Raw genomic sequence first — 14,712 nt, 5'->3', positions numbered from 1 at the left:
TTGAAGACCTATATCTTTTGAATGTCGAGATATCGATATACTGTGCACACGAGAGAATGTACGTATTGCAGTACGTATATTGATATCTTGATCATTGATCGATATATCATAAAAGACGAAGGGCCCTATTCAGAACGTGCTTATAATGATGTTAGCGCGCTAACAAGTCTATGAGACGTTCTATATATATGGCTCGTATTCATACTTCACTTTTATCGATAAATGCACACATTATATTTAGCGTGTAATTTATTTCGTTACACAAAGGTCCATATATATTATGATTGAGTTTTTGGAATTTTTATGTATTGTTTACGTTAAATTAACACGAATCTTTGTTACGTAAATAGTATAAATAGTGTAAAATATATCAATTACTATTATAACTAATTATAAATTGAATAATAATGAATTTGATGGGATTTTTAACGTAATTTATCGACTCATTGCCCTCTTTCTCTATATTATTTATTTTAAACATATTTTTAACCTTATCACAATATACATGAATAATAATATACAGAAAGAATTAAGTTTTTTTAATGTATGTAATTTTAGTATTGAAAAATAAAAATATATACAGATAAAAGCTGTAGTGCAACGACAAAGAACATAGGCTTATCTTGATTCATAGATTGTTTATATAGATAATGTAAAATATAATATAATTTACATAATTTACTTATACACATAGATGTATATTATTATATTTTACACATAAATGCACATCTCAGCGTTACATACAGCATAGAATTTTAAAAATAAATGCGTGTATATATCTTATTTTAATAAAAAATAAAAGTGATGTGTAAATTATCTTATACATAGAATTTGTTAACACGCGCATTAATATCGTTATAAGCACGTTCTACGGATCGATACAAAAAGGTCATACTTCGAGGAACGAGATTGAATTTTTTGCTCTCCCGGATCAAGAATAAATTTTGCATTTTTTCCCCCTCTTTTTCTCATTCGCTTCGTGGAATATAATAGTAAAGTATAGAAAAATGTATTACACCTCCTCTCTTTGTTGAAATAAATAAAAAAAAATAAGAGCTAAAGACGTTAAACCTGTTAACGTTCCCGATTAACTGAAAAAAATTGCGTCGAAAAAAAAAATGTATTTAAAAATTTTTTTAATCAATAATTTTTCAAAGGATTAAAATTCAGTCTCATTTAAAAAAGTATAAAAAATTCGCGCTTATTTTCCTTTAGTTTACCTGTTTTATTTCTCTCCTGTTTTGTTTTTTTTTACTGCTGTTGTCGCGCGCGATGCTGCGCGCGTGATCAGCGCGGATAATTGCGAATATTGAGCAACACAGTCAGTCGCAAAACGGTAGCGTGCGCTAATCAACTCCATTATGCGCCCCGTTTCAACGCAGGGGAGGGAACTTAGTATTTCATCAGGCAATTTACTCGTGACGGACTAAAAAACGCGAGCGACGTGGGACGATTTTTCTAACTAATATGGCGCGACGCGAAGTAAAAATATGGCGGGTTCTTCCTCGCAAAACTCAACCAAAAGCGTTTACCTGTCGTGAGGTAATTGCGTGAACAAAATTAATAATATGCACACGATTAATGGTATAAAAACGATCAACTATTCTATAAAATTTAATGTAACATCCGCGACTAATTCGAGATATTTTTATATTATTTCATTTTTAAAAATGTTATATTATTTTTTAAATATTAAAAATATAATGGATAGATATAATTGACAATTAACGATTTTTCAATTTTTAACATTTTCTGAGTTTAGCATTTTAGCGTAAAGCACGTGTGCACTTTTTGTTTTAATGGAATCCTGTAATTATCGCGGAAAGATTTTATGCTCGCCAGTGATCTTATCTGTGAAATTACTTATTTATATGGAATCGCGATTAAAATAGCTGATACGTGTAAGAGATTCTCTTACATAATTTAATGTAATCGTAATTAATCCAATACCTATTCGTAATATTTTGCTATATATAACTAACGGTGATATTTAAATTTTAGAGTAAAGCGCGCGTTTCTCTTTGGCATAAATTACGCGTGATTGTTATTCAGAAATTTATGCTTTCGTCTCAATATTTTTTATCTATTTTAATAAATTGCTCGTTCATGTAGATTCGTAATTAAGTTATTCGTTTATCTAGAAAAGATAATCAGAAATGTGGAAAAATAATTGATGCTGATTTCGTCACACACATATGTATATATGTATATTATATGTACGTATGGTATATATATTTCTGACAAATAAAAATGTATAATCCTTGTATATATTTACATGAGAGCCGAAGATGTAGACGTATATGTGCACATTGTATTAAAGTCACAGAGGCGAGGAATTGAGGCTTAAAGAATGGAAGACTTGGACTAACTTGTGCCCATACCGAGCGTGTCCCTTTGGGTTTAAATTAATTTGAGACACACTTCATTCGCAAGCCCTGTACAGAATCTTCATATTGCACAAGATAGAGAAAACTCATCAGAGTCGCAGAAACTTGTCTTGTCGTCATGGGATGGCTTATACACGGAATCATTCCCGCAGGATAATCTCGAGGGTCTCTCGGGAATAATCGTTGCTCGGTCGCTTCGAACTGGTTATTCGAGAACCAACATCGCGACGAACCCTCAGGCATGTGTGCTCCCGTTTTCTCTGCAACTGCATCGCAAAGATTGAGCGAAACCTCCGGGAGAAGGAAGAGAGACAGAACACCCCCGGCACTTCGAATAAGTAGGTACTCGTATTTTCGCCACTTACGATCTCTCTCTCTCTCCCTCTCTCTCCGTGTACAAGTTTCTAAATCAGAGCCGACTGTAGGCAACAACAGTACACACACTCGTCTCTTGGGCGGCATATATTTCCAAGAATCTTTGGCATGTCGGCAGCTCTTTCGTTAAAATTGCATCCCCGCTAACAAAGGCGAATAAATTCGTTGGTTATTTTTATTCCACTGTTTTTTATTCCTTGCTTTCAAATAAATTTCTCGCAGGTAAGAATAAAATATCGTTCGCCTTAAAAAAAATTATTGCTTCCTACGAATAAATCTTACTAGAAATTAATAAAATACCTCTCTTTCGCATTCTTTCTAATCTCGATCTACAAAATAAAGCCGTAATATCAGATAACATAGATCTACAGAATATAAAACTATATCAAGTAACACAATTTTTTTCGTTATCTCATGTAACAAACTTGAGAGCGTTCTTTTCGACGAGTATAAAGAAATGAGCTCTTGAAGTTTGTTACAAATCCTATAGAACACCCTGTATTTTTGGAATCATAATGTTACAGTATAGCATACATCTAAATATTTATAATAAATCTTCTTATGTTGGTAAATCTTTGAATACTCGTATATTCTTAGATACTTATGATCTCCGTTTTACATAATATAGTGTGTATTTAACAGCTACGTTAAAAATCTCGTAGCTTCCTCCCAATTAATACAAACATCTGCATTTTTTAAAATTTCATAAACGAAGGTATAAAAAGACCGATGTTTCTTTTCTTAACATGAACTTGCACTCCGATCAGATCAACACACATGTGTAGTCTATTTAGTTTATTACAATCCTTCGATTAACTTCACGAGTCATTTCACTAGTAAACGGGTCTCGGCTGTCGTCACTTATTCTTCATGATCATTGTCCGCCTGGTCACGCGACCGCAGAACATACCGACAATGAAGATCAATCCTATCACAGTAAGACCCATGATCAAGAAGAAACGCTTCTCTGGGGAACGATTCACCGTCGAATATAATTCCTCGAACGTGTTTGGCGCGATTAACTGTAATGTGATAAATAAAGTAGTAATTATTCCAAAATAAGACGTGAAAGAAATTAATAGATATGTATAATGATATTTTTTACAGACCTTGGCAGCATTTTTAAACATTTCCATTCTCGTAGTCAGCATTTTGTAGCAATCAGGTTGCAAGGATTTATTACTGTCTTTTAGTGCATTTTGCAAGCACAATATATCTAATACAAAGAAATTATTATTTAAATTATTAATCCTATTATATTTAACATACATATGCTTATACAAAAATCAATCAAATTTAGTAGACTCCAATTTGGAAAGATTCCGTATTCGTTCTTGGCGAAATTACTTCATATTTTAAATCTGTAGTTACTAATAAACAATATTACGTACGTCTTCCCGCGCCTTGAGGTATAGCACTGCAATATTTGCTGATGTCCACGGCACAGGCTTTCTGCAATAAGGGGTCCACGTTGATGTCAGCTTTGCTTTGTTCTATTAGATCTGCGACTTCCAAACGACATTCTTCCCTCATATCTCGATTTCCGGCATTGAATTTCCTTTTAAGACACTCTTCAACAGTACCAGGCTCGTTTTCATCTGACTGGCATATAGTTTCAATCTAATAGAAACAGAAGAAAAATTTCGTAAACTTATATGAAATTGAATTCTACAATAACTCCCCCCCCCTCCCTCTCTCTAAAATTTTATGCAATAGTATTCAACATAAATTATTCAATACAAGTTCTTAAATTTTCATGAAGTAGTAAATTATAATTTTATACGTTTTTTATACCTCATGCGCACACATTGTTGCTAATAACGGATTCAAATGATAATTTAACGCAGCTTCTCTGAGAATGTTAGCCATTTGGTGCTCGCATTTAGTTGTCAGCTTCGATTCCCGAAATCTGATCTTCAAACATCTAATTACTTTTCCCTCGAGTTCTTTGTCAGTGCGCTCGTGTATTAAAACCTACAATATATTCAATTATTCGTAAATAAATTAATTATTAAACTGTATGTTAACTCACACCATTTAGAAATTTGAAGATTCAAACGATTTTTCGATTTTAAATTATCCGATTGATAGTAAATAAAAGTAAGTACTAATCTTAAATTGTTTAAGGCTAAAAAGATTTTTTATAGTATAAAAAAAAAGTTATAAATCTTTATTGCAACTAATGTATTTTGCCGATTCTATCTCAAATTTAGATTAAAAAAAAGTAAAAAATGTTTTCAAACATAAAATTGTACAATTGTATTCTTAAATACTGAAAGAATATATAAAAATTTTTTCCGATTTTTTTAGAGTCCAAAAATGTTTTAAAAAACACTACGGTCTCTCAGCGAGCTCAGCGAGTCAAATAATCAAGATCTGACTATTCTAAAGTAATAAAATTCAGAATGGTTTTGAGAAGGATTAAATTAGCTATATAGATTTTATTTCTACCTCTTTGCAATGTCTATCGATGTCATAGCCACATGCATTTTGCAATGCAGTATTAAACCTATAATCCGTATTCTGTTCAATCATTCTTCGAACTACAATGTTTTTGCATTTATCGTCGAAAGTAAGTTCATCTTTATATCTTTTAAGGCAATCCAAAGTTTGTGATTTGCTCACATCATGGCAGTATTGTTTTATCATAGCTCGGCAGATGCTTAATAAAGGTACATCACTGGAACTATCTTGAAACTCCTGTTTCCTTATCTTGAACAGCTGTTTATGACACATGTCCGATAGTTTGGACTTGTGTGATGCCAAGCATTCTAATACCTAAGTTTCAGTAAAGTTTATTATAACATTAGAACTTGCTTAAAGCAACTATTTAATCAAAGAACCAGCAGCAGAATTCAGAAAACAAAGATCAGATATTATTTGTTATTAACAAACATTAAACAATTGAAACATAATAATGATTAAGTATGTTTATATTCTAACTTTAAAAAATGTAAAATTCAATAAAAATATTCTCTCTAGTTATACATTTCTCTAGTCACGTATATGAGATGTACGTAAATAAACAAAAAAAGAGCATTGTCTTAAATATTAGTTGTTCCGATATTCACTGCCAATACTGGAAATCTATAATTTATGTTACATATACCATAAATTTCCAGTGTATATTGAAACATTGTCATTACCTGTGAATTGCCTGGTTCTACATTAAAACAAAATTGTTTGACGTCTGATGCGCAAGCAGCTTGCAAGAACGGATCGAAATTAATATTTTCTCGTTGCTGATAAAGTTGTGCTCGCAGCTGTTGCCTGCAATCCTTCATAACACGATGCTGAGAATCTTTCATTGTATCTTCCTGTACAATGGAGCTTAAGCATTCTATCACATTGGCTTTTGTCTTCGATCTATAGCATAATATATTACACAATTTATTTTTCGTTCAAAATATTTAAATTTTATATATTAAAAAATTTAATTACTTAGGACACCATCTTTTAACATAAGGTCTGCACGCCTCCTTAAATTTGTATGTAAAATGATAATTCTTTAAAGATATCAGTTGAAAATGTTCCACAGCTGCTTTACATTTGTAATCGGTGCGTGCATCCAGCTCGTTTTTGTGCTCGATAAGACACTCCATCATATCTCCTTCATCTTTTCCATATTTTAATACTTCCTATAAAATGTAATTATTGACAATAAAATAAAGTAAAATAAAATAAAATAATAAAATAAAACAACAATAATAAAATAATAAGATAAAATAATAAAATTGAAGACATACCTCGCAATGACGTTCCATAATATGTTGGCATGCAGAAGATATTATGGGATTCAATTCAACACGTTCAGCTTGTTCCTCAGTAAAATTGCCAACTGCAAACTTGCATTTTTCTTTCAAACTATAATTAACGTAAATTTAAACAAAAAATTTAATATTTTTGTATCTAACTTTAAAAAAAGAATGCATAATATCAAAGATAGCTTGAAATTACTTTTGAAGGTTTCAAAAAATATGCAAAAACATTATATATGTGAGAGATAACTATAAATTAAATGTAACTCCAAGCTTTCTCAAATTTTTGTTTGTATAATCTCTATTATTCAGGATAACTCAGTACTTCTCTAAATTATCCTGCAAGCATAGAATCTCTTCTCCCTTTGCAGTTTTATCGTAACAAAGTGTTGCTAGTTCATTGAAACACACTTCTTCTATCTCAGGTTGCAAGTCAACATTCATAGCACGCTGTCTCATGACTCGTCTAATTTCTTCTAAGCAATCCACTCTCAACTAAATTGGAATATAAAAAAAAAAAAAACGGTTAAGAATGAGATTTTTGTGAAAATATTATAATAAAGTGTTAATAACGTTAATTCTTACAATATGTAAACTAAATAATTAAGTTTTAACTTTTAATTAAAAACTCTAATTATGTATTTAATAATATCTTAATAATCTTACTGTCATATTTTTCTGGTACACATGCCGATATAAACATGGCAGTACCAGTGGTCCAGTTTCAGGATCCATTTGTTTACCATTGCCGGCCCATGCGTTTCTTGCGTGACATAAACGAACGGCATCGAACTTACACGCTCTGTACAATTGTGGATCAAGTTTGAAGTCTCTGGCAATAAAATACTGTATTTGTACCAAGGCAGTTTCACAGGCCTCGGTCATTCTTTCTGTTCCCAGTTGTTCCATTAAGCAAGATATCACTCTAGCATCTCCACCGTGTACCTAAATTAAATATTAAAATATTTAATAAGAATAAGAAGTAATAAAATGTATTTGACAAATACACGAGCTGAAAATATCTGAATAAAAACATGTTTAATGTATGTACTTCATATAGAGTCTAGGATTTTTTTATATGAGGTCACTAATATAATATAATTATGTAAAATAGATTAAAATATACAATATTCTACATAAAATAAGTCTCTTACGTCTCTACAAGCTAAATTGACTACAGGTTGACACTGTTCTCTTAAAACTGGATCAATTCTCCAATCTTCGCCAGCATCAGCTTCAATAATTAACTCTTCTAACTGTAAAATTACATAATTACATGATGTACAACATTTCATAAAGAGATTATGAAATTTCTTTTAGCAATATAATATTTTTATAAGTATTAGAATATCGTTCAACGAATTTTGTAAATAAATATGTTATTAATTCTGAAAAAAATAAATCCTAAAATACTCTTAATTCTTTTATCAGTTATTTACCGCTCTTTGACATTCCGGCGCAACTCTTGATTTTCTTTTCCTTGTTCTCGTGTGCTCCATTAAACAGTGTATGGTAGCACCACCGACCTCAAGGCTGTTACAAAAAGTCGTAATGTCGTTGGCACATTTGTGTACAATTTCTGGTGACAATCTGTAATCTTCCATTAATAATTTTCTGTGATCAAACATTTCCGCTTGACAATTTCCATCGATTTTGCTGCCGTTTTTCATTGCCGACTCCAGACAAAGCAAAATTTGGGCCAGCTTAATCTCTTTGTCCTCGGACACAGACCGCCTGCAGTGATTATTTCTAATATCCTCCTTACATGCTTTAACTAGACCTTTGCTAATTTTGTAGTCAGAGGCAATAAGCTTTTCTCTCCTCGTTAATTGCTCCTGACACTGTGCAGTCATTGATCTGTCAATATATAAAAATAATCTCTTATATATATACATATAAATATCTCTAGAAAATTCCTAGATTAAGAAATCTTTTACACTAATATTGTAATATTTAGCTTTTTTTATGCATGTAGATAAACATTAAAATATCTACCTGTCGGTTTTATATTTCATTAAACATTTGTAGACTTGACCACTGCCTGGTCGAATATTAGGACAAAATTTAGTGCGATCATGAGTACAAGCCATATACAGCTGACGATCTAACCTGATATTTTCAGCTTGAATTTCAGATACATGGAGAATATGTCTTCTACATTCATGCTGCAGTTGTTCGACGTGTTCTTGTAAGCAAGCTAATATCTGACCTTGTGATATATCTCTGTATGGTTGTAAACTGTCGCACTTAAATTTCCTAATATCGTTTGCACAGTCTGTTTTAAAAGGAGTCAGAATTCTGAAATCACTGAAAGCAATCCACTCTAATCTCTGAATATAAGTGATGCAGTCAGGATTTCTGACCATTTCTCGTTTATCGATCAGACAAGACAAATAAGCCCCATGGATTTTGTCAGAACTGGAGCATTGTAAGGTATCCAATTGTGAACCGCACACTCTTCTAGTTAACCTTTCTATGTTTTGATTATCTGTAATATTCTGTATGTAAAACCAAATTGCTTCCTGACATTTCTGATTAATTCCAGATATCTCAGTGGGCTGAAAAAAATTTGCAATGACAATTAGATCTCTAATATTTATCCTATTCTTTTACTGTAGTGCAGACACATACCTTGAAAGTCTGAATGCACTCAAGCAGTACAAGCTCGTCGTTATTTCTATCTATATCACCACAAAGTTGATTCAACTTATCACGGCATTGACCGTTGATGATTTTTGGTGAACCATCATCCTCGGATTCTCTCTTATAATCATATGGAGATCTTTGAATCCTCTTAATTTTAACGAAGTTGTCAGAAAAAAGCCAACCAATTTTAGAAGGCTCATCTGCTTGCTGCGCGAATACATCACCGAAATACGTTGACGTTGTGCAATGCAACACTGACCAAATGAATATCGTGAATAGTACTTGTCTCATGTGTTCCATTCTTAACACTCAAACCTTACTTTTTAGCGAATCATTATCATAATTCCTGTAAAGAATACATCATTGAACGCAGTTCATTCAAAATTTACTTACGTCACTTGATCATTGAGAATTGTTTAACATTAGAGAGAAATAGATCATCGCTTAATTAAAGAGGAAAATTTCACAAACGAGGAAAATACAAACTTACAGATCTCTACGCCGTAGCCGGTTTTTTTCTTATTTCTCCTTTTGTGCTTGTTGATCATCTACGTATGACGTAAACGTCACGAACGAGTGAACACTGATTGATATCAGTAACTGTCAGCGAACAAGTAGAAATACGATTGGTGCAGAATAATATAATGGACATACGGAATGGGAATATTGAGACTGGATTACCGGTCGTATGTTTTCACAGCGTCATCTTACAGAATATATCGTCATTATTCGTAGTGCATTATCGATAGTTAATAGTTGGAATCGGCATAAAATAGCTCAATTGTCGATAACGTAGAAATTGGAACAAAGCTGCTCTATTAATATATAGGCACAGACCGGTTCCACCTACTGGAATTTTGAAAAACATCATCGGCAGATGCAACGACAATCGATGTCTCGAGGATGCTCATTACTCCACACTCGATTTGATGATGTGCCGCTAGCAATTGACACACAGGCGGTTGTTCATTGATGGTGTTTCAAAAACTCATCGCACCGTCGAGTTAGTCGTCGCGAAATCGCAAAATGCTGGCCCGCTGTGATATACTTCACTTCAAAGTACTTACATTCGCGTGTCTGCTGGTAAGTAATCACGCAGTTGCCTTGCCACGTCATTTGACGTTTCGCGAGGTCAATTTAATAGTTCCCTGTTAGCGGAAGTCGCCCACAACGTATGTTTCTATTCGTTTTTTTAACTGTCAATTATTATTTATCTAATCATCTTTACATGAATCGACTATCTGCTTCTTATACCTTGTTGTGTTTATACAGCATAACCTCTATAGTCATATTACAATAACCTTGTATCTGAGAAAAGCCAATGCAATCTACATATAAATCAATTTTTCTTTAATCGTCTTGAATGATCTGTTACAAAATGTGTGAATTTTAAATATATCCTTACATACTTTTGTATTACTAAAACTTTGAAGATATGACTAGCATTTTTATTTATATGATTAATTCTGTAATATTTATCATATTGTAGTCTGTATTTATAATAGTCTAAAAATCAGGGTAGAATATTTATGATTATTTAATGAAAATAAAGGTCACATTTTGGTAAAAGTAGATTATATGTGTATCTAGCAATGTTTAAATATTCTCTTCTGTAATAGACATAATGCATAATTATTATACTAACGATTAACTTGCTTTGTATAAATTAGATTTTAATAAAATAGAATATATAATGCATTATTAATATTATATACTTCTAGATACGTTTGCCAAACAATATAGCAGAGGAAATAAAAGAAGGTGCCCTTTCACTCACAAGTAACAATATTGACGAAACATTAGGTAAATATGATAATTTATATACATGATTCCAGGGAATGGAAGAGTTACTTTTATAGTTATTTTTTATAACAATGTAGTAACAATGTTGCAATTTTTTATGACTGTAATGATAACTAACTAAACGCTTAAGAGGCTAAAATTATTTTAGCCTCTAAGTGTTTAGTTAATCATAAAAATTGCAACATTGTTATCACATTGTTATAAAAAGTAATTGTGAAGGTTATTTTAACAGTTAACTCTTCCATTCCCTGTGTATAGAAAATATCAATGCTAATAAATATATGCAGTATCTACTTTTTAATTATAAACTTTTTTGCAGCTAACAATGAACTAGTGTTTATCAACTTTTATGCACAATGGTGTCGTTTTAGCAACTTGTTAGCTCCAATATTTGATGAAGCTGCAGATAAGGTTAAAAAAGAATTTCCACAGCCTGGAAAAGTAGTAATGGCCACAGTGGATTGTGACCGTGAAAGTAAATATATTTAAAATATGACTATAAAGTGCATAAAAAAATGAATAATCATATTATATAAATGTATACAGGTGTCCTGTAACAAAGGAATCAAAATATAACAAGAAAGTTTCGAAAAATAATAAAAAATGTTATTTGTAAATTTTTATTTTAAACAGAATTTTTTAGATATAAGGGTTTAAATTTAATTACGAACAAATGACTATTTAAATTACATTGCTTGTAATTGGCTATGTTTGAATTCTTATTATCTTTAAAACTATATAAAAACTTACAAATAACTTCTTTTTTTAATTTTTTGAAAACTTTCTTGCTATAATTTTAAGTCGTGAATTTCACAAGACACATGCACATGTATATAAATTTTGTAATTACACGAATAACATCTATTACTAACAATATACTTCATTTGTTATCTTGGTTTAGCTAACTCTTCATCTTTTTCTAGTTTTAAGAATTAAAAAGGGATAAAGAGTAAGTTGAATTAAGATTAAAATTAATCTATATAGTGGTAAAAACAGATTTTGAATATTAATTTGTATATTAAATAGATTGGATTTTATATGTATACATTTAGATTATTACAAGAATTGCTTTTTCTTAGGCTCTATGGCATCTAGGTTTCATATAACTAAATATCCAACGTTAAAAATAATAAGAAACGGTCAGCCGTCTAAAAGAGAATACAGGGGACAACGATCGGTAGAAGCATTCCAAGAATTTGTCAAAAAACAGTTGGAAGATCCCATTAAAGAATTCTCCAATTTGAAGGAGCTTGAACAACTTGACGATAAAAACCGTATGATCATAGGATACTTTGAAAGAAAAGATGTACCAGAATATGAATTGTTCAGAAAAGTTGCCACTAATTTGAAGGATGATTGCCAATTTTATGTTGGTTTTGGGTAAGATTCTTTTTATTTTTGATATGCTAAAAGCTAAAATATTATTGTAACAAAAATTTTTCTTTATGATGCAAATATATATTTCTTTGAAAGATGCAAAAGAAATTTTTTTGCTAACATGACAATACCACATATAATCTGCATTTTAATGATTATAATTACAATGTTTTATTTAACAAGCACATGTTCCAATCAAAACTGCGAAATTGGACAGCATTTACATTTTTTGCTGTAAGTGGTATACATAAGCTCATGGTCATTTTGTACTGTAGTATGTACGAGATTATATTTTTTAGTATCTTTTTTTATATTATTTCTTTATATTTTACATACTATACAATCTTATTACATCTTTTATATTGTGTTAAGATTACATTAGACACTATTTTTTATTATAAACAATTTTTTTACAGTACATAAAAGTACACAGTTGAAAAAGTATTAAATTTGTTGTGTTAAATTTAATACATTTTACATGTCCCTAACGATTTATTTAAATTTTATATTAATATAACACAAGATGGATAAATAATGGTAATTTTAATATTTCTTTTTTATATTTTATTTCAATTTTAAGAATTTTTATTAGTTCACTGAAATGTGTCTGATTTATATTATGTTATATTATATTTATATTATATTATGGTACAGATTGAATAATATGATAATATTATATACTTTCTTTTTTTTTATAATGATATTTATACATATTTAATGTGAGATTGAAACAGTATACATATATGTATTTACTAAATAAGGATCTGTAGTTCGAATATATTGAAATATGTGTAGGAACGCAAGTAAAGCAATGCATCCTCCTGGAGAACCTATCATTGTTTTCCGATCAGATAAGGCTTTATCTGTTGAAATGGATGAAACTTACAAGGGAAGTTTATCAGTTTACGATGAATTAAATGTATGGGCGCAGGAAAAATGCGTACCATTTGTAAGAGAAATAACATTCGAAAATGCTGAAGAATTAACGGAGGAAGGCTTGCCGTTCCTTATATTGTTTCATGCTCCTGATGATTTACAAAGCGTCAAGCAGTACAAATATATCGTAACTAAGTCATTAATGAGTGAAAAACGTATGTTATTCTTTATTTTTGTTTATATTCTTTATATTATTTTCTCATACTAATTTGATTTATTTTTCAGAGAATATAAATTTCTTAACCGCCGACGGCCTGAAATTTGCGCATCCACTGCACCATTTAGGAAAAACCGCAACAGACTTACCATTGATTGCAATAGATAGTTTTAGACACATGTATCTATTCAATGATTTCAATGACATTTTTGTAGAAGGAAAACTTAAAGCTTTTCTGGAGGACTTGTATTCTGGAAAACTTCATCGCGAGTTTCATTACGGTCCTGAGATTACTAATAATAATGAAATGTCAGTAAGAAATCAAGTTAAAACGCCTACAACGCCGCCAGAGTCTGCATTTAAAAAACTGGCGCCAAGCAAAAATAGGTATACAATAGTTAAGGATGAACTGTAATGAGATTGAGCGCAGTGGAATTTTCGTAATTAATTTATATGTAGTATACTAAAGAAGAAGTGAAATGCAATCGGGAATTTTCCAACATTCAATATAGATATATATTGTTTTCGTAGTGCGATTGTAACGCCGAATCTTCTCAGATCTTGACGCGCGAATCCGTTTTCCTCCACAATTTATTCCCTCTTTATATTTTCTGTAGAATAAGATTGATATCTTGATTTACTGACTGGTTATTTAATTAAAAATCTCGATATAGGGATTATTTGTTAATTATACATGATTTTCACATCCATAGACAAGATACGATATAGCAATTTATTTTTTATAAAAAAATCTCATACGTTTGTACGATTTATTGTCGGCAAACAAATAACAAAGAACAGAGGGTTCTTTTCTTTTTGATAAAATATGTCTGTGGTTTTTAAAGTGAGTTACTGAGAACGTTTTTATATTGACTGTGAAACTTTGCATCTACCAGTGTCAATAATTACGTATCAGATTTTTTTTTACATATGTAAAACAATCGTGCGACTTAATATCATTATTGTTGATTTCTACAATTCCGATATAAATCCGAGGTGATCTTTCTATGTAAATAGATTTGATTTATATTATCTCTCCTCTCTCTCATCTGTTACGTTAGAACTTTTAGCACAATATTTAGTAACATTTATATGCGATCATATTCATCGAGAATCCGAAGTGTAAATGTGTTCGAGAATATACAATGCTATCTAATGCGTGCGTGCATACGTATATCTTCAATAAGCGTATTGCATATAGAGCAATTGTTTTTGAATGAAGTGTATAAGAGAGAAAGAGAGAGAGAGAGAGAGAGAGAGAGAAAGAGAGAGG

The 14,712-nt window shown here is 31.0% G+C and overlaps 2 protein-coding genes across 2 annotated transcripts; one reads left to right on the top strand and one right to left on the bottom strand.

The window, feature by feature from the left end:
• Window positions 1–3,068: 3,068 nt before the first annotated feature.
• On the bottom strand, window positions 3,069–9,725 carry Glg1 (Golgi apparatus protein 1). Its single transcript, XM_018537155.1, has 15 exons — window positions 9,657–9,725; window positions 9,152–9,512; window positions 8,516–9,078; window positions 7,960–8,377; window positions 7,675–7,776; window positions 7,187–7,465; window positions 6,846–7,015; window positions 6,509–6,626; window positions 6,204–6,400; window positions 5,909–6,128; window positions 5,214–5,540; window positions 4,557–4,736; window positions 4,154–4,382; window positions 3,872–3,978; window positions 3,069–3,784 (listed from the first exon to the last, which is right to left on the bottom strand). Exons 2-15 carry the CDS (start codon window positions 9,464–9,466, stop codon window positions 3,620–3,622), a joined length of 3,390 nt encoding a protein of 1,129 aa, XP_018392657.1. The 5' UTR covers window positions 9,467–9,512; window positions 9,657–9,725; the 3' UTR covers window positions 3,069–3,619.
• Window positions 9,726–10,073: 348 nt separating this feature from the next.
• Window positions 10,074–14,152, top strand: ERp44 (Endoplasmic reticulum protein 44). The gene is made up of 6 exons (XM_018537156.1): window positions 10,074–10,249; window positions 10,888–10,969; window positions 11,289–11,444; window positions 12,049–12,349; window positions 13,142–13,437; window positions 13,508–14,152. Exons 1-6 carry the CDS (start codon window positions 10,193–10,195, stop codon window positions 13,852–13,854), a joined length of 1,239 nt encoding a protein of 412 aa, XP_018392658.1. The 5' UTR covers window positions 10,074–10,192; the 3' UTR covers window positions 13,855–14,152.
• Window positions 14,153–14,712: the final 560 nt, after the last annotated feature.

This window comes from Cyphomyrmex costatus, unplaced genomic scaffold, assembly GCF_001594065.2.
Source record: "Cyphomyrmex costatus isolate MS0001 unplaced genomic scaffold, Ccosl1.0 scaffold165, whole genome shotgun sequence".
NCBI lineage: Eukaryota > Metazoa > Arthropoda > Insecta > Hymenoptera > Formicidae > Cyphomyrmex > Cyphomyrmex costatus.
This window is presented reverse-complemented; position numbering and strand designations above follow the sequence as displayed.

Excerpts from the sequence above, each read along its gene's own strand:
- Glg1 (XM_018537155.1), bottom strand. The coding sequence starts at position 9,466 with ATGGAACACATGAGACAAGTACTATTCACGATATTCATTTGGTCAGTG. Across the intron at positions 7,466-7,674 it reads TCAATTTAGCTTGTAGAGAC|GTACACGGTGGAGATGCTAG; the intron begins GTAAGAGACTTA and ends TATTTAATTTAG. Across the intron at positions 6,129-6,203 it reads GTTAAAAGATGGTGTCCTAA|ATCGAAGACAAAAGCCAATG; the intron begins GTAATTAAATTT and ends ATTATGCTATAG.
- ERp44 (XM_018537156.1), top strand. The coding sequence starts at position 10,193 with ATGCTGGCCCGCTGTGATATACTTCACTTCAAAGTACTTACATTCGCG. Across the intron at positions 10,970-11,288 it reads CAATATTGACGAAACATTAG|CTAACAATGAACTAGTGTTT; the intron begins GTAAATATGATA and ends ACTTTTTTGCAG. Across the intron at positions 11,445-12,048 it reads AGTGGATTGTGACCGTGAAA|GCTCTATGGCATCTAGGTTT; the intron begins GTAAATATATTT and ends GCTTTTTCTTAG.